The 21,046-nt window shown below is 62.6% G+C and overlaps 2 protein-coding genes across 5 annotated transcripts in view; both read left to right on the top strand.

The window, feature by feature from the left end:
- Positions 1–4,960, top strand: part of TIMP2 (TIMP metallopeptidase inhibitor 2) — a 32,453-nt gene extending 27,493 nt beyond the window's left edge. Inside the window, exons 4-5 of the mRNA XM_059671428.1 lie at positions 374–498; positions 2,259–4,960. Of these exons, the coding sequence (XP_059527411.1) occupies positions 374–498; positions 2,259–2,456 (323 nt within the window). The 3' untranslated portion in view covers positions 2,457–4,960. The remainder of the gene's footprint in view (positions 1–373; positions 499–2,258) is intronic.
- Positions 4,961–9,956: 4,996 nt separating this feature from the next.
- Positions 9,957–21,046, top strand: part of USP36 (ubiquitin specific peptidase 36) — a 29,876-nt gene continuing 18,786 nt past the window's right edge. For 2 of the 4 annotated variants that reach the window (XM_059671385.1, XM_059671383.1), the window contains exons 1-8: positions 9,957–10,107; positions 12,496–12,647; positions 14,265–14,521; positions 15,006–15,227; positions 17,042–17,152; positions 17,710–17,812; positions 20,159–20,226; positions 20,636–20,706. In XM_059671385.1, coding sequence (XP_059527368.1) covers positions 12,619–12,647; positions 14,265–14,521; positions 15,006–15,227; positions 17,042–17,152; positions 17,710–17,812; positions 20,159–20,226; positions 20,636–20,706 — 861 coding nt within the window. In that variant the 5' untranslated portion in view covers positions 9,957–10,107; positions 12,496–12,618. Of the gene's footprint in view, positions 10,108–11,224; positions 11,249–12,495; positions 12,648–14,264; positions 14,522–15,005; positions 15,228–17,041; positions 17,153–17,709; positions 17,813–20,158; positions 20,227–20,635; positions 20,707–21,046 lie in introns of those variants that run through there. The other 2 variants (XM_059671384.1, XM_059671386.1) reach the window with 2 other exon arrangements.

Raw genomic sequence — 21,046 nt, 5'->3', positions numbered from 1 at the left:
CTTTTAATTCTCACCCGAGGATGTTTTTTCCCATTGATTATTGGACGGAGTGAAAGAGGGAAAGACAGAAATATCGATGTAAGAGAAACACATCCATCGGTTGCCTCCTGCACCAGCCCTGACCAGGGCCCGGGCCAGGGAGGAGCCTGCAACTGAGGTACGTGCCCTTGACTGGAATCAAACCCAGAACCCTTAAGTCTGAAGCCCAATGCTCTGTCCACTGAGCCAAACCGGCTAGGGCACAAGTCTGCCCTTAACACGTGGTGCTGTTAGACCTACACTCCCCCATGCCCGGGCCGCCCGGATGCAGGCGTGGGCGGAGGAAGCAGGCGGCGTGCCCTGCGCTGAGCTCGGTGGTCCCTTCTCTCCCCAGGAAAGGCCGATGGGAGCGGCAAGATGCACATCACCCTCTGTGACTTCATTGTGCCCTGGGACACCCTGAGCACCACCCAGAAGAAGAGCCTGAACCACAGGTACCAGATGGGCTGTGAGTGCAAGGTAAGCCGCTGCCTCCTCCAGGCTTCAACTCATCTCTGCCACCGCCTCCAGGTGGATGCCAGGGTTTCACCCCTAGCTTTCCCCGGCCTCTCTATGCACAGGGCCCTGACTTAGCACAGGACTCTGGGAGGTGTGGCCTCCCCACGGGTGAGGCTGTCGGTGGGGACCGAGCCCTGAGACGTACCTCTGCCGAGTAAGGGGCACCTGGCCATGTGACCGTAGCTCCTGGGAGGAGGAGTTTTGTGGGGAGAATATGGTCCCGTGAGTATTTTCTACAAAGAAAAGTGTCAATACTTGCTCTGTGACAGGCCCCAGGGGTTGCAGTTTTGCCAGAGTTGCAGCCATTTCCACGCGTGGACCCTTGTGAACGTGGGGTCTGTGTGTCCTTCGCACCAGACACCCCAGCCCCCCTTCTTACAAAGTGGCCAGAGGTTGTGCTGTACAGCGAGAGCGTCACTAACACTCCTTTTAAATTTTTTAAAAAATATGTTTTATTGGTTTCAGAGAGGAAGGGAGAGGGAGAGAGAGAGAAACATCGATGATGAGAGAGAATCATGGATCAGCTGCCTCCTGCACGCCCCCTACTGGGGATTGAGCAAGCAGCCCGGGCACGTGCCCCTGACCAGAATCAAACCTGGGACCCTTCAGTCTGTAGGCCGACGCTCTATCCATTGAGCCACACCAGCCAGGGCGCGTCACTGACGCTCTCGCAGTGGCATGACGGTGAGCCACCGTCAGGGCTCCCGCCCCGCAGCCCATCGCAGGAAGCGCCCTGGGCACCAGGCGCCCCTGAGTCACCCCAGTGAGTGAGCCGCAGTCCGGAGGGGCCGGGCCCAGCACCAGCCGGTCCCGCGGAGGCTGCTGGGAGTGGCCCTGGGGCGGGCGCTGCGTGTAGCCCTCCTGCCCCTCCTCGACCTGGTAGCTGGCCTCCTGCCCAGCCCTTCGCTCCTTCGGAGTGAGGGTTCCGACCGCAGTCCACGTGTGCTGGGCGCACTCTGAGCCCAACACACAGTCAAAGCCACGTGCCTCCTTTTCCTCCCCGAGGCCGTGGGGGTTTCACCCGCTGGGCTCGGCTCCCTCAGCCCCGTGCTGGGCGCTGATGCCCTCGGAGCCCCTGTGCTTGAGAGCGGGGTGCCGCCCCTTTCATTCCTCCCGCCCATCTCCGGAAGCTCAGACCCTTTGTTGTTGCTGCTGTTGTTGTTTTTAATATATTTTTATTGATCTCAGAGAGGAAGGGAGAGGGAGAGGGAGAAGGAGAGAGAAATATCAATGGTGAGAGAGATTCATTGATCGGCTGCCTCCTGCACGCCCCGTACTGGGCATCGAGGCCACAACCCGGGCCTGTGCCCCGACTGGGAATCAAACCGTGACCGCCTGGTTCATAGGCCAGCGCTCAACCCCTGGGCCACGCCGGCCTGCCCTTTGTTGCTATTGCTCTCCTACTCCCAGGAGGGCGGGGCTCAGAGAAGGTAGACCAGCCGGCCCAGCGTGGAGGGAGGCGGCCTGCAGTGGCTGGGGCTGCAGGGGGGGTGCACCGGCTTCATCTCCCCCTGGGCGGCCGCCTGCCGCTGTGTGGATCGCCTGGCACTCAGGAAAGGCTGCTGACAGCCGCCTCCACTCCAGCCCCAGCCCCCTGCTGCCCTCCCGCGGTCACTCATTCAACAAACTGCCCTTGGCCGCCTTCGCCAGGCGCCTTGCTGGGTCCTGGAGCCGCCCCGCGGCCCGGGTCCCGACTGAGTCCTCCCCCCCTGCCCCCCCAGATCACGCGCTGCCCCATGATCCCCTGCTACATCTCCTCCGTGGACGAGTGCCTGTGGATGGACTGGGTCACCGAGAAGAGCATCAACGGGCACCAGGCCAAGTTCTTCGCCTGCATCAAGAGGAACGACGGCTCCTGCGCCTGGTACCGCGGGGCGGCGCCCCCCAAGCAGGAGTTTCTCGACATCCAGGACCCCTAGAGGCCGCGGCCCCTCGGCCAATGAGAAGCCTCCAAGAGCGTAGACTGGTCCAGCTCCGACATCCCTTCCTGGAAATAGCATGAATAAAACCGTCATCCAAGTGGGTCTAAATAGTGTCATTCTCCCCCGTGTAGCCCCTTATGTACAGCTGTGGTCCTGGAGGGAGAGGTGGGTCCCCCCCTGCGCCCCCAGCCTGGGCTCTGTGCGGCCAGCCTCCATCCTGGCTGCCGGCAGGGGTGGGACCCGGCTTCCCTCCCAGGCCCAGCCTGGCGCTGTCACAGACGCTGAGCGGGCAGCACCTGGGGGTCCCCCTCCCCCCGGCCTGGTCAGGGCAGAGCCTGGATATGTGCGTTTTGCAGAAACTTGAGGGTCGTAGCAAGACTGTGTAGCAGGTCTACCAGGTCCCTCCCTCCTGACAGGGGCATGTCCCTCGTTTCTCGCAGCTTCCACACCTCTGGCCCTGGGGTGTCATCCCCACCCCTTGCAAGTCCCCCGCCCCCAGGCTCCCCGAGCAGACCTCGGGCTCCCACACCAGTGACTCCTGTGTGGGGAGCAGCTTGGTCTGGAAGGAGCCCTGATTACTCTTCTGCACCCACAGAATTCTAGGGGCCTCCCCCGGCTGGGGCGATGTGAGAGTGACAAGAGGGTCATGGCATCACCCCTGCACTCTTCCTCTAGCCCTTAGGGGGCGTGAGACTCTCTGCCCCGAGGACAGAGGTCGGGGGACACGTGGCTGCCCTTGGCTTGTTCTTGAGCTTCTGAAGTCCCTCCAGCCTCCTCCTCCTCCTCCTCCTCCTCCTCCTCCTCCTCCTCCTCCTCCTGGCATCTGTGTCTAGAGGGAGTTGCATGGATTGGCTTTGCGGGGCGTTGCTTGGGGCCAATGGCCAGAGCTAGCTGTGCTGTCTGTGTTACTTCCTGGGGACAGAAAGCTGGGTCCCGCTGGGCCCCCCATCTGCGGAGGTTTAGTATGTGCCCCCCCCACCCCAAGAATGACAGTGCCGCTGCTGTGCCTGGATTTCTGCGGGGGAAGCCAGCTAAGTGTCTGATGAAGTCCCTGGGGAAACTCCTGTCTTCCTGGGCCCCCGGGGCCGGTTGCGGCTTTGCGAGGCTCTCATTTGTCTTAAGATGAGTTCTCAGATCGCAGGCGAACCGAGGTGCAGCGCACCCCCCTCTGCTGATGGTCCTTACGTTCCCAAGATGCCTCCATTCAGGAACCTCATTCAGAGGGAGCCGGGGGACCTGTGTGCTCCCTAAGAATGGCTTTCCGATGCCGGCACGATGGGGTGGCCACGGGCAGGCCCTGCTCAGCAGAATGAAGAATCCTTCTGCTCCTGCTTGTTGTGTAAAGACAGCCAGTTCTGCGTTTATCCTGCTCGTGAGGCAAACATACACCCACAGAAGCACAGGGGCACGCGCGCGCACCCCGAGGCAGGTCCCTGGCCCGCGGGCGGTCACCGTCCTCCGAGCCCGCTCTGCTCTGCGGTGCCTCTGTGCCCGTCAGACCCCGTCTCCCCCTGGCACGCGGCCCCGTGGCTGCCCGGGGCCTGGTCGGCATAGACTTGGATCACTTCCCTTTTGGGCACAGGCTAGGGGGACCAGGCATCGGCCCCGCCCAGGGCGTTCGGGCCGTGCAGGGGGGACGTCTGTGAGATGTCGGGGTGGACCGGTCCCGTGGTCGCAGTGTAGACCAGAACGCCCGCCCGCTTGCTTCCCGCCTGGTGTTCCCGTGTGTAACCTTGACTCCCGTTCCTGCTGACTCCGTGTTCGGTTTGTCTCTGACATCGGCTGAGACCATTCCTGTGCTGTGTCTCTGTGACCCTCGGTAGGTGGTAGGCCGGCACTTGTTTTTTTCCCCCAAGTTTCTGCATCTCGGAAGCATTTGGCCCAGCGTGTGAGCGGGGCGTGGCCCTCGCCGGGGTGGTGGCTCCCTCGGTCGCAGCCTGACCTCTTTGAGTATCGTTGCTGTTTCCGCCTCCCATCTTCTCTCTGGTTCAAGTTATTACAAAGGAAAGGATCGAAAGGGTGGCCTTCATATTTAATCCATGCCCGTTGGCCTGTGAGCCGTGCCCAGCAGGAAAACACCAAAAAAAAAACACGAAAGGAAGGCCTGGGGGCAGCCGACTTCGCAGCGTGTACGGGGTCAGAGGCTCCGCTCGGCGTTGTTCATGTATGTTATACTCCTCCCTCCGTGTTCTCACGCAGCGACTCACGCTATTTAAATAAAGTTTACATGGTAGTTCTCCTCCAACCTTTGCTTGATGATAATATCGGACTTGCTGCCATAATTTAAAGCTTTGTGGATTTTGTTGGATTTCTTTGTGTGTTTTTTTAAAAAAGAAACTTTTGGGGGGCAATGTGTGTTTGCTGGGATAGGACCTTCCTGTGCTGGGAACACACGAGAGCCGTGGCCAGTGGACAGGCAGCCTGCGCATGTCTCCGATGCTTTGTATCATTCCTGCGTGAGCGCTCGGCCAGCGGACAATAAACAGTATTATCACCGAGAACGTGCTCCCTGCGTGTGTGTGTCTCATGTTCAGAGCCGGGCTGACACCCCTGAGCCGGGCAGACACCCAGAGCCGGGCTGACACCCCAAGCCGGGCCGACACCCCAAGCCGGGCTGACACCCCAAGCCGGGCCGACACCCCAGAGCCGGGCAGACACCCCAGAGCCGGGCAGGAACCCCAGAGCCGGGCAGACACCCCAGAGCCGGGCAGGAACCCCAGAACCGGGCAGACACCCCGGACAGGATTTCCTTAAATTGGCAAATGATAGGAGTGGAGGAAGGGGCCCCTTCATTCACTGAGCACGGGCCTTTCTGTTCACACACTCCCACATGCGCACACTCACACACACTCACATTCACACACACACACACACACACTCGCCGAGCTCTGTCGTGGAGCATTCAATGCCATCCATTTCGTGTCCCCAGCTGCAGAAACAGTTCAGATTGTGTTTTCTATCGGTGACATCGGTGGGGGAAATGGTGCGTGGCAGCATCTGGGAAAAATAAGGCCAAAACTCTGTGTCCTACGTGCCCTGACCTGGCGTCAGCGCCCAGCCTGGCCCGGGGGCTCGGCAAACAGCGCGCCGACCGCTGCTGGCCGTCCCCTCCACCCCTGGGTTCAGGTCACACGTGGCTTCTTAGAAACACTTGTCGTGGTGGGAGCTGCCACAGAACAGACAGGACTGAGAGCGGGGCTTCCCGACGGTGCACCGTGCTCCGGTTCCGACCACCAGCCAAGTTTCCTTGATCTTTGCAAACAATTTGAAAGCCGCCTGCAGGCCCACAGATGGGGGGCCAGATTGTCAGGGAGCCGACCAGACACCATTATTTCCCCTCAGTTTTGCTCATTCTGCGACAGAACAGTGGCTGGGCCAACGGAGGACAGCCTGGCCCTCGGGTCAGAGCACGCAGCAGACCCGGGGGTCGGGGTGGTGGTGGTGATGGTAGGGGATGCAGCGGGGTGGGGGGCTGAGAGCGGGGGAAGGGAGGCAAGAGCCGCCAGGACGGTCCAAGTACTTTAAAAGTTGGGTGGCCCTGTCTTTTCCCGCCTAATTCCTAATGGATATGTTTACCTGACCTAACTTTAAAAAAAAATCCAGCCGAAACAGTGGCCCCCAGACACGGGCTTTGCTGGGGTCAGTTTTATTGCAGGCCATTTGCTGTCACCGTGGGTTTTGCGTTAAGAGTTGAAGTCCATGGGCAGGCCCACCTCCAGCCTGGGGTCCGGGCTCGGAGCTGCCCCCCGCGCCCCTGCACCTGGTCCCCGCAGCGCCTGGTCCTCGCAGCGCCTCGCCCATCCTGCAGTGTGAGGGAGAGGCGGTGCTTTGATCTGGTCACTCACTCAGCTGTGCTCGCAGATTTCCCCTCCAAGAGCCCAACCGATGGCGATGGCGGGGGAGCCATTCAGAACCAGGAGCTGACGCTGCCCGTGCTTGTGCTGTGGCAGCGGGAGAAGTTCCCAGATCAGGCGACGGGACCGATGCCAGCCTCACGGAGAGGGCGAGTGTGAGGAGCATTTGAGGACGGGATCGAAGGTGGGGTGCAGAGGCAGGGCTGCTTGTCACCCCGAGAAGAAGGAAGCCGGACCTTTTACGTTTAGGCCATTCGTGTCTTGCTTTGCCCCTTCAGGCGGGGTCTGGGGTTGGGGGCGGAGCAGGGGCAACATTCCAACCAGGGGAGCTGGTTAGAGACGCCCCGGGGTTGTGATGGGGCGCCCTCTGCCCAGCACGTGGCACCCTCCAGGCTCCCAGAGGAAGCAGGTGTGCAGCTCAACAAACAGTGAGGCTTGTGAGCGGCGAATGGGGGAGCCCTTCTGCCATCCAGGTTCCCAGACCCCACCAGCTTGTGAGCAGGCCCGGGCCCGCTGGGGTGACCCTTTTGCAGGTACAAGCGCTGTCCGTTTCCTTTCCTGGCCTGTCCCCCAGCTCAGGACACTCCCCGCCCGAACTCCCGTGGACGGCTGCTTAGGAAACCCCCAGTACCCAGCAGCTCAGCCAGCTAACGCTGGCCACGCCGGCACTTATGCTCAGGGCTCCACATACATTATCTCGTTGAACATTTGCCAACTCTCATCTTCCTCATGTTTTTATTGATGTCAGAGAGGAAGGGAGAGGGAGATAGAAACATCAATGATGAGAGGGAATCATGATCTGCTGCCTCCTGCACGCCCCACACTGGGGATGAGCCCACAACCCAGGCCTATGCCCTGACGGGAATTCGAACCCTGACCTCCTGGTTCATAGGTCGATGCTCAACCCCTGAGCCATGCCAGCCGGGTGACCAGTCTTTAGGGCTAGCATTTTTGGCTCAATAAAACCTTTCTTAAGAGTTTCACCCTGGAAGTTCAAAGTTTTGTTTAACAGAAGCAATTCCCCGAGAAGCCAGCGAGGGCGCACAGGAAGCTGTCAGCACCTGTGGGTGGCGGGGCCGCGGTGGGAGCCCAGGGCGTGCACACGTGGGAGGCAGGGGCTCTGGATGGAGCCAGAGCCACAGCCAGAAACTCCACTCAGAACAGAGCAGGAGGGATGGCTCTGCCTCTCCTTCCCTGCACCCTCTGGTCTTGCAAGAGTCACCAAGTGGCCAGGCCCGCCCCCCCACTCCCACCCCCACCCCCAAAACAGTTCCCAGGGCAGCCTGGGAAGAGTGGGAAAGGGCGAGGATTTGGTGTGAGTGCCAACACAGCAGCCCAAGTGGGCGACAGGGCAGAAACGGAGAGGCAGCCTAGGCGAGAGAGGGAGCAGGCCGTTTCTGGGTGTGGTGAATGTGGGGGGGCCCTGGGGCCTCCAGGGGAGTTGTCCAGGAGGCACTGTCTGGACCCACGATTCCAAAGATGGGGAGAGAGGGCTGCCTCTGCACAGCGAGTCTGCCAGCCCGCAGCCCTGCAGTGGCGGGAGCAATGGATGTGCTCACACGGTCAGTGCTCCTGTTACTTACAAGAAACACTCAAATTCATTTCCAAATCGGTTGCTTCGCGTTAGGTCTACAAGCTCCCCATTCCCTCCAGCATCTAGTCTTTATTCCAGCTCTTCTGGGGGGCGTGAAATGTGCCTCCCCGTGGTTGTCGCCTGCATTGAGAGGTCGAGCACCCTCAGAAGGGGTTTTATGTGAGTCCGGTGAACATACCTCCAGAAGGTTCCACTCCGAAGGCCTCAGGAGGGAAGGTGAAGGGGGAGCGGAGCTGGAGTGTGGGTGGCCCCAGGCTCCTCCCAGCATTGAGGGCTCAGATTACATTCCCAAGCAGTGAGCAGGAGGCAGGCTATTTCTTTGTCATCTCATAAGGATTTCTGGGTTACCCAAAGGAGTGAACTTGGAGAGCCTAACAAATACCTGGGTTTCGACCCTCAGGGCCTCCCCGCTTGCTTGCTGGGAGCCTGCACACGCAGGCTTTTCCGTCTGTAAGACGGGAACCATATCTTTTTGTGGGTTGCCCTGAGGATTAAAGCAGACAATGCTGGCCAAGTGGCCAGCGCGGTATTTGGCACGTGTGAGCTCAGCAATGGAAGTAAATGTCGTTGGCTTTGTTATGGGAAGGATTAAAGAGAAGCTGACGAACATCTTTATTTCAGACTAGAGGCCCAGTGCACGAAATTCATGCACAGGTAGGGCCCCTAGAGGCTGCTGGCCGCACGTCACAGCGAGCTGTCGGTCTCGAGCTATAGGTCTCCAGCTCCGGACAGTCGAACTCCCGCCCCAGGGGACAATTTGCACGTTAGCCTTTTATTATATAGGATAAGGAAACTGAGGCTCAGAGTTAGTTAAGAGAAGTGTCCCCAAACCCCTGCTATTTAGAGACAGCGCTGGAATAAAGTCTCCTCGTTCCCCTGCCAGTTGCCCCCGCCCGCACCTGGCCCCCTCGTAATCCCTCACATGTACTGTATCAGGCCTGGCGTAGTGAGAAGTGCTTTTGAATCATTCTTAGGGCCCAGAGCAGACTCGCGCGGGGACAGATCTCAATCTGCAGCTTGGTAGAGGATCCTCCGGTAAGGAATAGGCCCCTAAGGTTTTGTTTTTCATTTGCTTTAAAAAACAAACAAACAACTCAGCAACACCCACGTGTTAACTACGGGGTGAACTCTGTTCCAGTTGCACCCCACGTCCCTGCCCTGGAACTGGCAGGGGGGCCTGAGACAAGACACAGCAGATAGGGCTGCGTGCGCAGGTTTTGCCTTTTGGGAAAACCCTTTATTTGCACCCTTTGCCGAATGTGAGACCACCACCAGAGGCCAGGCTAGGAGAGAAGCCGGAGGCCACGGAGCTGCTTCAAGGGAAAAGGATGGTAAATAAACAAATAAAACAATAAATAAAATAAACAATAAAATAAATAAATAAAGCAGCCTGGTGGTGTGGCTCGGTGGTTGAGCATGGACCCATGAACCCAGCGGTCTCAGGTTCAATTCCCGGACCTGCCCGAGTTTGGGGCTCCATCCCCAGTAGGGGGCGCCTCCCTCATCGCGTTTCTCTCTCTTCATCCCTCTCCCTTCCTCTCTAAAAATGTAAAGCATATACTTAAAAAAAGATTGCAAAAGCAGTGCACATTTGCAAACATTCCACCAAAGCCTTGACGTAGTCTTCACGGGATGATGCCTTTGGAGGGAGGGGTCGGGGAGTTGCGCAGGGCTCGCCCCCCGCCCCCCCCGCCCCCCGCTGCCGGGACCGCCGGCCTCTGCCTGGGTCACTGGAGGCCCCGAGGGTGAGACCCGGCCTCCGCGTCCTGGCGTAACAGCAGGTGGGAAGGGGCGCGGCCAGCACGCAGCGCCAGGTGTGCTCGCCGCCCGCTGGGGACCCGGAAGTGGGCCCCTCACGTGCTCTGCGGGAACTCGGCGAGCGCGGGCTAAGGGGGCGGGGCGCCTTCGCTCGGCGTGCTTGCGTCATTGCGTAGCTGGCGGGGCCGCGGATGGGGAGGTGACGTTTCCGGTGCGTAAGGGGGCTGTGGGCGGGCTCAGGGAGCGGGGCCGAGGCCAGCCCCTCCTCTTAAAGCCTCCCGGGTATTTCCGTCTTCCGCCGCACTGGCCGCGGGCCGCGGCGCCTTTAAGTGTCGCGGTGACACGTGTGTGCAGCGCCGAGGGCCCGGATGGTGAGCGTATGGGGCCCGGGCCGAGCAGACGCCTGCGCTGGGGCTGCTGCAGCGGGCGGGCCGCGGGCCGGGTGAGTTGGGCCGGGTTTGGGCGGCGCGTGGGCCGGGGCAAGGCTGCTGTCCGGCCGGGGCGGGGAAGGCCTCCGCCGGGCCTGCTGCGCGGGAAGCTGCGTTCCGACACGGGCGCACCCGGGGGCCCTGCGGGGAAACGGGGGCGCGTGTCCGAGGGTCCACGGGGCTGGCTGGGCTCTGCGGGGAAACGGGGGCGCGTGTCCGTGATGGCTCCGGGTCCACCGGGAGGCCCGGGCTGCGTGGTAGGAGAGGGGCTCGGGGCCCGCGGGGAGGCCTGGGTCGCGTTGCTGTCCCCGCGAACCCGGCCGGAGAGAGCCGAGGAGCCGGGCGGGGAGGCGCGGCCTGTGCCCGCTGGGCCCCGTGTCGCGCAGGGAGCGTCCTTCCCGCGGGCCTGGCCGGGCCTGGGTGCTCGGTCAGGTCCGGAGGAGCGGGTGGTGTTTGCTTCCCCGCGGCAAGCGCCTTGGATCACCTCCCCCCCACCCCCCGTGGGCCTTGCGGTCCTGGGTGGGTGTCAAGCGCCGTGGCCTCGGCCGGTGCTGTCGGGTCCCCCGGGTCGGAGGAGCTAGCGTGGCACCTGAGCAGGACTTCCTGTGCGGGTGCGGGTGCGGGTGCGGGTGCGGGTGCGGGTGCGGGGTATGTGTGTGTGTGGGGGGGGGGCTCTCGGAGAGGCGCTCAGCTCCCGGGGTCCGGCCGGGGCCGGTGCTGGCTGGGCAGGGAGCCCGGAGGCCCCGCGCTGCACCCCGCTCCTCCCGCCCGCGCGCGGGTGACTGGGTCGGGGTGCTGTCGGGAGCGGGGGGTGCCCGTCGGCGGAGCGGCGCTGAGCGCTCTCGGAGGTAGAGGCACCGGGAGGAGGGTCCCTCCTGGGCGGGAACCGCGGCCTCGCAGGCCCGTGCTCGGTGCCCCGCACCTCCGGGGAAGTCATCTCTAGGGGCCGCTTCCTGTGTGTGTGTGTGGGGGGGGGCGGGCTGAGACAGAGGCCGGACGTGCTGTCAGCCCTTAACTCCACGTGGAGGGGGCTCTGGGCAGGTGCCGTGTCGGGTCCTCATCTCCCATTCAGTTGGGTTCAACCTCCCAAGCTGGGCCCGCGCTGGCCCAGGACCAGGGCTCACCTGCCCCCCAGCTCACCTGCCCGCGTGCGGGGTGAGTTTGGGCTGCAGCATGGACACTGTAGGGAGTTTCTGTTCGGCTTTGTCAGTCTTGTGTCAGCCCTTATTCGTGGGCAGGAGACGGGCTGTGTCTGGAATTGGCTGTTCAGTCCTGCGAGGGTGGGAGCGGGGTCACGCGGGGCAGTGGTGGATGGCACTGCGTGGTGATGGTTGTTGACGCCGAATAATGGGGTGAGGGGGACCCTGTGCTGTTCTCCCCACGTTGTGTGCGTCTGAGCATTTTCACACTGAAATGCTTGAAAGCACCTCAGTGTCATGTAATCATAGTGATGCTGGGTGGTGACTAGAGGGGGAAATGCAGAAATGCACACCAAGCACAGGGAAAATTTGTCAATTCCTGCTGCTCCTTCAACTTTTTATTTATTTATCTTTAATTTCGCTGGTTCACGCAGTAGGAGAGCGGAGAGCATTCTGTTTGGTACCTCTTCCTCTTCGGAATGTGGTTGGAGGGGCTGACAGGTCGGGGGGCTGACGGGTTGGAGGGGCTGATGGGTCGGGGGGCTGACGGGTTAGAGGGGCTGACGGGGCGGGGGGCTGACGGGTTAGAGGGGCTGACGGGTCGGGGGGCTGACGGGTTAGAGGGGCTGACGGGTCGGGGGGCTGACGGGTCGGGGGGCTGACGGGTCAGGGGCTGACGGGTTAGAGGGACTGACGGGTCGGGGGCTGACGGGTCGGGGGCTGATGGGTTAGAGGGGCTGTCGGGTTAGAGGGGCTGACGGGTCGGGGGGCTGACGGGTTAGAGGGGCTGACGGGTCGGGGGGCTGACGGGTTAGAGGGACTGACGGGTCGGGGGGCTGACGGGTCGGGGGGCTGACGGGTTAGAGGGACTGACGGGTCGGGGGCTGACGGGTCGGGGGCTGATGGGTTAGAGGGGCTGTCGGGTTAGAGGGGCTGACGGGTCGGAGGGCTGACGGGTTAGAGGAGCTGGCGGGTTAGGGGGCTGGCGGGTTAGAGGGAATGGCGGGTTAGAGGGGCTGACGGGTCGGGGGGCTGACTGGCGGGTGGGGGAGGTTTTGTTCACAGGTCCGTCACTGACGTGAAAGTTTAAATAGCAGTTTTCATCCCATGCCCCGCGAGTGTCTCAGTCCCCGACTCTTCCTGACTCTTCCCAGGTCCACGCTGTTCCGGGCAGGTGTCCGCCCTCCTGCTCCGCACTTGGAGGGCTGGGGAGGGGCTGGGGAGACGGGGAGACACCGCTCACGGCTGCTGTTTACCCCACAGGTTCTGACGCCGGTTCTGGACGTCAGGCTCGCAGCTTTGGTGGTTTAACGGGCCGAGCGCGAGGAGCACATGCATTGGGGGATCCGGCCCCACACCCGCCCAGCCTGGCCCGGAGCCTGACCCATGCTGCAGCCCCGGCTCCCCCGTCCCAGGTAAGCGCGTGTCCCTGCGCCTTTCATCCCTTCCCGCGTGGCACCGTGCAGGGTGAGGGCTCTCAGAGGGTCCCCCCGCCCCCCGAAGGGTGCTTTTATTTCCTCAGAACGTGCACTTTCTTTTTTAAAGATACATTCTACAACCCTGTACTTTACAGACATTTTGACGGACTAACAGACTTGGTCCATGTGTGAAGTTGGATGCTTCATGGCCAGAAACGTGAACGGCTCTCATCAGAGCCGAGGTCTGGGTCTGGGTGCTCCTGACGTAGTCGGTGCTGCTGTGGCGGGAGGGGCCCGAGGGGGTTGCCACTGGGAACCTGTTTTCCTAACGGGGCTGGAATGTCTGAGCTGTGGCTGTGGGGTGGGAAGAGAAGCTGGCAGAGGTGATGGGCTGCTGTCTGTTAGTTCCTGTGGCCGCCTCACCAGCACCCTCCCTCTAGCCGGCGCTCAGCCCTCGTCCAGGGCTTGTCGGCCCGTTGATTTCACACCCTGTGGAGTATTTTCATCCCTGTCTGATAAAGACTAGGGCCTGTGGGAGTCACAGTGACGGTCCCTGGAGTTTAAAGTGGAAAAGGACAGCCAGGCCTGCCCATTCCGGAGCCCGGGCCCCGCTGCCTTTGCTTGCATTGGGCACCTCGTGTTTACCATCTAGTCCCATCACCGTCCCTTTATGCAGGTGATCTGTCCAATATGCAGTCACGGGTGCAATTTCAAGTGTTACACGAGTCACGTTAAAAAATAAGCAGCAGCCCGGCTGGTGTGGCTCAGTGGTTGAGCATCGACCTATGAACCAGGAGTCATGGTTTGATTCTCTGTCAGGGCACATGCCCAGGTTGCAGGCTCGATTCCCAGAATGGGGCGTGCAGGGGGCAGCCAATCAATGATTCTCTCTCATCATTGATGTTTCTCTCTCTCTCTCTCTCTCTCTCTCTCTCTCTCTCTCTCTTCTCCCTTCCTCTCTGAAATCACTAAAAATATATTTTAAAAGAAGAAAAAGAAGAAGCTGAAATTAAGCTTCACGGTCTATTTTATTTAACCAAATATATGCCAAATATCATTTCAGCATATAAGCAATCTAAAGACTATTGGAATGTTTTACTTTCTCATACTAAGTCCTCGAAATCTGGTGTATGTCACTCGCTGCACGGTTTGAAGCGGCCTCCTCCCACGTGGTCAGTGGCCACGTGTGGCCGTGGCTTCGATTTGGAGAGCACTCCTCGACTTGCCTCACTGGCCCCTGTGTTACGTGGACGTGGGTGTGTAACCAGAGTGTCGCGTGAAACTGGTGTTTCCCTAGCTCAGAGCACGCGTTAGGACCCCCGGGCACCTTTGGACGGAACGTGCACGCAGCCCCCGCTCCCTGAGGGAGAGAGGCACGCCCGAGCGGGCCCTGGCCTCCCGGTGCCGCCCTGTCTGTCCAGCGCTCTCTGCAGAGGCGCCTTGCCTCTGAGAGGAGCAGCGTGGACCCTCTGCGTCCGGGTGGCTCCGTGGTTCCCGCTTCCATAGGGCTGGCAGCCGCCCAGAGGAGCGCTCCGGTGACAAAGAAGGGCTCTTCGGAGTCGGACTCTGTCCGGGCACCTGGCTACCGGGCCCCGTGCCCTTCTCGCCCCGCAGTGACGCCATGCCCATCGTCGACAAGCTGAAGGAAGCCCTGAAACCCGGCCGCAAGGACTCGGCCGGCGATGGCGAGCTGGGGCGGCTGCTGGCCGCCTCTGCCAAGACGGTCCTGCTGCAGAAGATCGAGTTCGAGCCGGCCAGCCGGAGCTTCTCCCGCCAGCTGCAGTCCCTGCGGAGCAGATACGTGCTGCTGAACCCCGGGCCGGAGGGCGCCGCGCGCCCCCACGGGGACGAGCCCCCCGCCAGGAGACCGGGTACAGACGCCGGGCAGGCGGGCAGGGGGCCTCGCTGGGTGGTCACCAGGTGGGTGGGCGAAGCGTTGACCGATTGGTAGGAGCCAGAGAGATTGGTCAGAGTTGTGAGTTTCTGTGGGGTCCCTGGGTCTCGGTTGCAGAGGTAGTGACCCGGGGCCGGGCAGAAAGAGACCGTGTCCTTAGCTTTCCCGGGAATGCGTGTTTCACAGCCCTGGGCTTGGAAAGAACTGCAGGGGGCCGGGCTCGGCTCCTCCGGCTCATCATTCCCTGCATCTCACCCTCTCGCCGTGGGAGGCCTTGAATTCCTGGCCGGCGCCCTCGGGAAGGTCCTGGGGGGCTGGGCTTCCTCCTCGGCTGATGGAGCTTCCAGTCCATGGGACACCAGTTCCCTTCGCTGCCGTGCTGGACAGGCGCCTGTAAGTGCACGTCACCGGTTCCTGTCTGCGCCTAGAAGTGCGTCACCTTCTCTCCCTGTCCGTCCCAGGCTGCGAGCGCGTGTACGAGAGCGGAGGCGGCGGCGTCCCCGCCCCGCAGAAGGTGCTCTTCCCCGTGGAGCGGCTGTCTCTGAAGTGGGAGCGCGTCTACCGCGTGGGCGCCGGGCTCCACAACCTGGGCAACACGTGCTTCCTGAACTCCACTGTGCAGTGCCTGACCTACACGCCGCCGCTGGCCAACTACCTGCTCTCCCGGGAGCACGCGCGCAGCTGTGAGTGCCCGCCGTTGGCTGGGGGGGCTCCGAGGCCCGGAACCGCTGGGCTAATTAGACCCGCGTGCTGGTGGCGCCCCCATGCAGCCTGGATCACACTTAGGGGTGACGTTTCATGACACCTAGTGACCGATAAAACCCAACTTCAGGGGTGCCCCCTGCGGGACAGGCCATGAAAACGCACTGCTCAGGTGGAGTAACGGTCTCCAAACTTCTCTGAGCATATTTCGAGTCTCTCGGTCTGGCCTGCGGGGATTGGGTCCAGACTGGCTCTCTGCCTTGTGGAGGATGACGGTGCAGGTGGGAACCGAACCCACAGCTAAGTCTGTGCCCTGACCGGGAACCGAACCCACAGCCTCGTGTTGTACGGGACAGCGCTCCAGCTGACTCAGCCACCCGGCTGGGGCCGTAGTGGCGTTGCTGTGTGTGCGGCGAACAGGCTGCGTGCTGCTCAGTGTTGATTCCGAGGGGGCCTGGGCCGCTGGTGTCTGGGTGCTGGCGGGGAGAGGGAGAGGGTGGAGTGGAACCTGCTTGGAGAGGTCTCCGTGCTGGATATGCTCGCCCTTGGAGTCACGGTCGTACACCAGGATATGGGCTCCGGGCCGTTCGGGGCAGCATCGCCGTGGCGGCGGGAGAGGGCGGGTAGCGTCCCCTAGCACGGGCTGGGTAATGGACTGTGCTCCTTCCGCGCATGTGCGAGGGCTGAGCGCAGGCTGAGGGATTTGAGCAGCAGGCTGTGGTGACACGCACCGTGTGGGGTGCAGGCAAAGGAAGCTTGACCCGCAGCTGCAGTGCCGCTGACGGGGTGCACAGTCTTCCCACCCCGAGGGGTTCAGGTGGTGATGGCCTGGCTCGGCTGCGGGCTCTGATGGAGGAGCGGGAGGGGTTGAGCACTGGGAGGGTGCAGGCTCCCTAGTGCTTCCCTTTGGAAACCTAAAATGAGCCGGGTGGTGGGACAGTCTTGTGCTTCTCTTTCTGTGTCAGTGTCCCCTAACTTTAAATAAAGGCAGGTCGTACCCCTGTCTGGCCTCGTGCCTGGGGAGGAGCAGACAGTATCGGTGATGGACTCGGCCTGGGGGGTCAGCTGCTGCCAGCTCGGGCACGTGTCTGCCACCTGGGGATCTGACACCAGGTACCAGGCTGGGTGGCCCACAGATGGGACTTGTTGACCACACGGGGCCTCACGTAGGTTTCCTGAGCCCTGACACGGGAGCGGCACCTCCTGGGGGCAGCGGGCAGGCTGGGGGCAGGAGCCCTAGTGTTCTGGCTGTGGCCCCGTGACGCAGCTGGAGTCAGAGAAACAGTGCCCTGAACTCCGCCTTGGGCATCAGGCCTGATCTCTGTAAGCAAATGTGCTGAAGGAGCAGGAGGACCTACAGGGGTCCCCACAAGACCCGGTCACGGGGGAGAGGAGCACAGCTGTGGGGGGTCGTGGCCCCTGAGGCAGGGGGGGAGTCTGGGCACGGCCCCTGCGTGTATGTGTGTGCGTGTGCACATGTGTGTGGGGGGTCGTGGCCCTGAGGCGTGGGGGGAGTCTGGGCACGGCCCCTGCATGTGTGTGCATGTGTGCGGGGGGATCGTGGTCCTGAGGCGTGGGGGGAGTCTGGGCACGGCCTCTGCATGTATGTGTGTGCGTGTGCACATGTGTGTGGGGGGTCGTGGCCCTGAGGTGTGGGGGGAGTCTGGCCACGGCCCCTGCATGTGTGTGCGTGTGTGCGGGGGGGTCGTGGCCCTGAGGCGTGGGGGGAGTCTGGGCACGGCCTCTGCATGTATGTGTGTGGTGGGGGGAGCCTCACCTCAGGCCTCGCCCGCAGGTCCGCAGGGCAGCTTCTGCATGCTGTGCGTCATGCAGAACCACCTCGTGCAGGCCTTCGCCAACAGCGGCAACGCCATCAAGCCCGTGTCCTTCATCCGGGACCTGAGAAGTAAGTGGGTCCCGGCCTCCCGCCTACGGGCTCCACAGCGGCTGCTGGGTGTGGAGGGGTCGGGGTGTCCCGAGACTCAGGGCCAGTGACTGGGTGTGGAGGGCTGGCGGCGCACACTGAAGGGCAGTGGGCTCTGGACGGCTGTGGTCGGGGTCTGGGGACAGTGTCACAGTGGGGGCAGGTGAGCATGGTGAGCGGCCGACAGAGATGGGGTGAGGCCAAGTCCGATGGCCTCCCACCGGGCGGGACAGGGAGCTGGTGCTGGAAGCCAGGTGGGTGGAAGCAGAACGAATCCCCCGGTGCTGCATCGGCTTGGGAACGCGGGGTCGAGGGGGGTTTATGGTCAGTGTGGGCGCCCCGAGCCCCCGCTCCTGTCCAGTGGGGAGGGTTTGAGCCTGGAAAGTTGGCCATGAGGGGGTGTCACATGTGCATGGCTCGCTTCCTCGCCGCCTTTGCAAAGGTCTGCCGTGGACCGGTCGCCGGGAGGTGGGCATGCACGTGGGGCGTTGAAGAAGCAGGGGCTCCCCTCCCGTCTGACGGTGCTCCCCCCTCCGCAGAGATCGCCCGGCATTTCCGCTTTGGGAACCAGGAGGACGCACACGAGTTCCTGCGGTACACCATCGACGCCATGCAGAAGGCCTGCCTGAGCGGCTATGCCAAGTACGTGCTGCCCCCCCCACCTTTCCTCACTGGGGCGGCCAGGCCTCACTCCCACCCCGTTCCCTCTGCGCTATGGCGTCAGGTCCAGACCTGCTGACCTCAGACAGGCTGCTCGTGCTCCCTGGGAAAGGCCTTCTGTGCTCCCCCTGCCCAGGTGCCGTGGCCGGTGCTCAGAGCCCAGGAGAGGGTGTGTGAGGGCTGAGTGGAGAGCCCAGGACGCAGCTCTCAGGAGCCTCCCACCTGCTCCCCTCCACCCCCGGGCTTGGCCTGGAGGAACGCGGCTGGGCCACGAGGCCACAGCGGCAGGCGGTGCTGTGCGGGTGGGTGCAGCACGTCAGTGCACTGGGCCCCAGCCCTGCCCAGGCAGAGCTCTCAGGACCATGACTGACCCTGACCCTGACCCTGGGCCAGGCGGATGAGGCAGGCTCTGGAGGCGGGAGAGTTGGGGAGGCTGGGCTCGGGGTAGGATGCATGAGTTTGGGTTTGGGCTGAGCGGGGGCGGGTCCAGGTTTAAGGTCGGGGCAACGGGCTTCACCGGCGCCCTCCTCCAGGGGCACTGGCAGCTCAGCCTCCGTGTCTGACACGAGTCTTTTTCCACGTCCTTCCTGAGCTCAGTGAACTCTCTTTTGTTTGAGTTGGAAAGTCTCCTGCTCGGGGTGGTGTTCGCCCCCCAAAGGCGCTCACGCGGCCGGGAGTGCGGGTTGCGCCTCCCCTGCTCTGGGCTTGTTTCTGGGCTAGTTTTCCTCGAGGGCAGGTTTGCTTCTGGTTCAGTTTCCTGCTTGAACCACACTTGCTTGGGTGGAAGCAGTTTTCATCTGTCCCCGGAACTGGGCGACTCGCATGGCTTTCACCCTGGCGCCCCCTCCTGCCGGCCCGGGGGAGTGCGCTCTGTGGGCAGGCCCAGGGCTGGGTGGCTGTGGTATTGCCGTGGTTTCTCAGGCCCCGAGTTTCTCCTTTCTTCTCTTGCCCTTCACCGCCCGGTTCCCCGGGGAGCCCGCCGGCCTTGGCCTCTGGCTGAGAATCGCCGTGTTCGGGGGCTGCCTCCCCGCTGTGCCTTGGCCCCTGAGTCTGAGAGCTGCGTCCTTGTGGGTTTCCTGTGACTCGGGCCATGCCTGGTTCCCCCCTTTCCCTCACTTGTGTTTCTGGACCACGCGTGACCTGCACCGAGGCGGGGCGGCGTCATGCCGGCGGCTGGCATCGCTTCCGTGTCCTGCTTACGGGTCATCTGGCGTTTGAGGCTGTCGGGCCGAACGGAGAGGGTCCTGTGGTTCCCTTCGCTCCGTCCTGGCCCCTTTGGGTGACTTGGGCGCTGCTGTCACGTGGAGGGAAGTTTGCTCTCCTGGCTGCCCTGGGGTTCAGTGTCCCTTCTGTGGATGGTGGTGGTGAGAGGAGGCGGTGCCGTTCACTTTTCAGTTCCTGACTTTGCAAAGTAAGGATTTGGTGACTCTTGGTTCCCATGTGTCTTGGAGTATCTTCCCCCCCGAGCTCCCGGGGTCCGGGTGGCCCTGCTGTCAACAGTCACATAGACTGGACAACAGGCTGAGCCGGGGCCTTCTCATGTGTGTGTGTGTGTGTGTGTGTGTGTGTGTGTGTGTGTGTGCGCGCGCGCGCGCGCGTGTGTAGAGTCCTCCGGGCCGCTACATGTGGTGAGGAGCCCTGGCCGGGGAGTCAGGTGTCTGGGCAGATGGGGCGGGTGCCGGTGGAGGGGACGCTGTCCTGGGAGGGAGCGGGCCGCGCTGGGTGTCCCCTGTGGAGTTTCCATCTTTTTAAAGAAGACTAAGGCCGATGAGACTAGTGTCCTGGCGGTCTCGGTGGCTCTGAGGAATGAGTCAGGCAGGTGCAGGGGCTGCGGGTGAAAACCCAGAGCAGAGGCTTGATATGGTGTTGCTTCGAGAGTCTTCCTCACCTGAGCGCTCAGGCGCTGTGCTCTGCGTCCTGTAGTTAGTAAACGGGCCGGGGGACTTGAGCACAGGCTTGCCCGACCCGAGCCCCTGCCTGGGACCCTCTGTCCTGCGGAAAGGACCCACCCGGTGGCCTCTGTCCCCGATCGGAGGCTGGCACATGCCCAGCCAGTGGAGGAGGGTGAGGTGACCGTGCAGGACTGATCAGGACCTGAGCGGGGGACTGGGAGCGAGGTCGCCCACTGAGAGCAACGGGAGGCTTGCGGGGTGGGTGTGGGGAGCGGGCCACGTGGATCCGAGCACTGCCGGGGTCCCGCCGAGACTCCCGCTGGGTATGCCGGACTCCGGATTGTGGGGGAATGCCCTGGGGTGTACAGTGGGCGGGGAGCCAGCCCTGCTTTGCTGCTTCCTGGCGTCCGCTTGACAGCTGCGGCCTCTTTCACAGGTTGGACCGTCAAACGCAGGCCACCACTTTGGTCCACCAGATTTTTGGAGGCTGCCTCAGGTCGCGTGGTAAGCGGAAGCTCTTCTCTCCCCCTTCCTGTCAGGACTGAGGAGGAACCGGGGATGCTGAGAGCTAGCGCCAGGCTGGGCTCTTTCCTAGGCAGGACCCGAGGCCCGGGTCTGGGCGCAGACGCCCTGTGCCCGAGCTGTGCCTGACGGGCACCCTGTTCCTGGGAGGAAGTGTGAGCGAGCCGTCAAGCACGTGTGCAGTGAGGGCAGCAGTTCTTCCCGTGACGCCCTAGCTCCTCGGGCAGCGTTGGGCCTGATGTACGTCGTCTTATGGACCCTGGGGGCCCATGAGCTCTCTCTCCGGATGCTGAGGTCTCGAGGGGCTGGTTTGCCGAGGGGACCTCGTGGCTCTAGGGCTCGGACACCTGGTGGGGTATCTGCCCCACCACCGCCCTCTGCTCTGTTGCAGTGAAGTGCTCGGTGTGCAAGAGCGTGTCGGACACCTACGACCCCTACCTGGACGTGGCGCTGGAGATCCGGGTACACACCGCCCCCCCGGCCCCCCACCCCCAGTCTGTTTGCAATAGGACCTGGCGGACAGAGGGCCAAAAGCCCCACCCCACCTCACCCCACCCCACCCCACCTCACCCCACCCTACCCCACTCCACACGCCCATACCCACACCACCCCACACGCCCATACCCACCCCACCCAACCCCACCCAACCCCACACGCCCATACCCACCCCACCCCACCCCACCCGCCCATACCCACCCCACCCCACACGCCCATACCCACCCCACCCCACACGCCCATACCCACCCCACTCCACTCCAGCCCACACGCCCATCCCCATCCCACCCAACCCCACATGCCCATA

This window comes from Myotis daubentonii, chromosome 16, assembly GCF_963259705.1.
Source record: "Myotis daubentonii chromosome 16, mMyoDau2.1, whole genome shotgun sequence".
In the NCBI taxonomy this organism is placed as follows: Eukaryota; Metazoa; Chordata; class Mammalia; order Chiroptera; family Vespertilionidae; genus Myotis; species Myotis daubentonii.
Note: the sequence above shows the minus strand (reverse complement) of the source record. Positions and strands in the feature narration are given on the sequence as shown.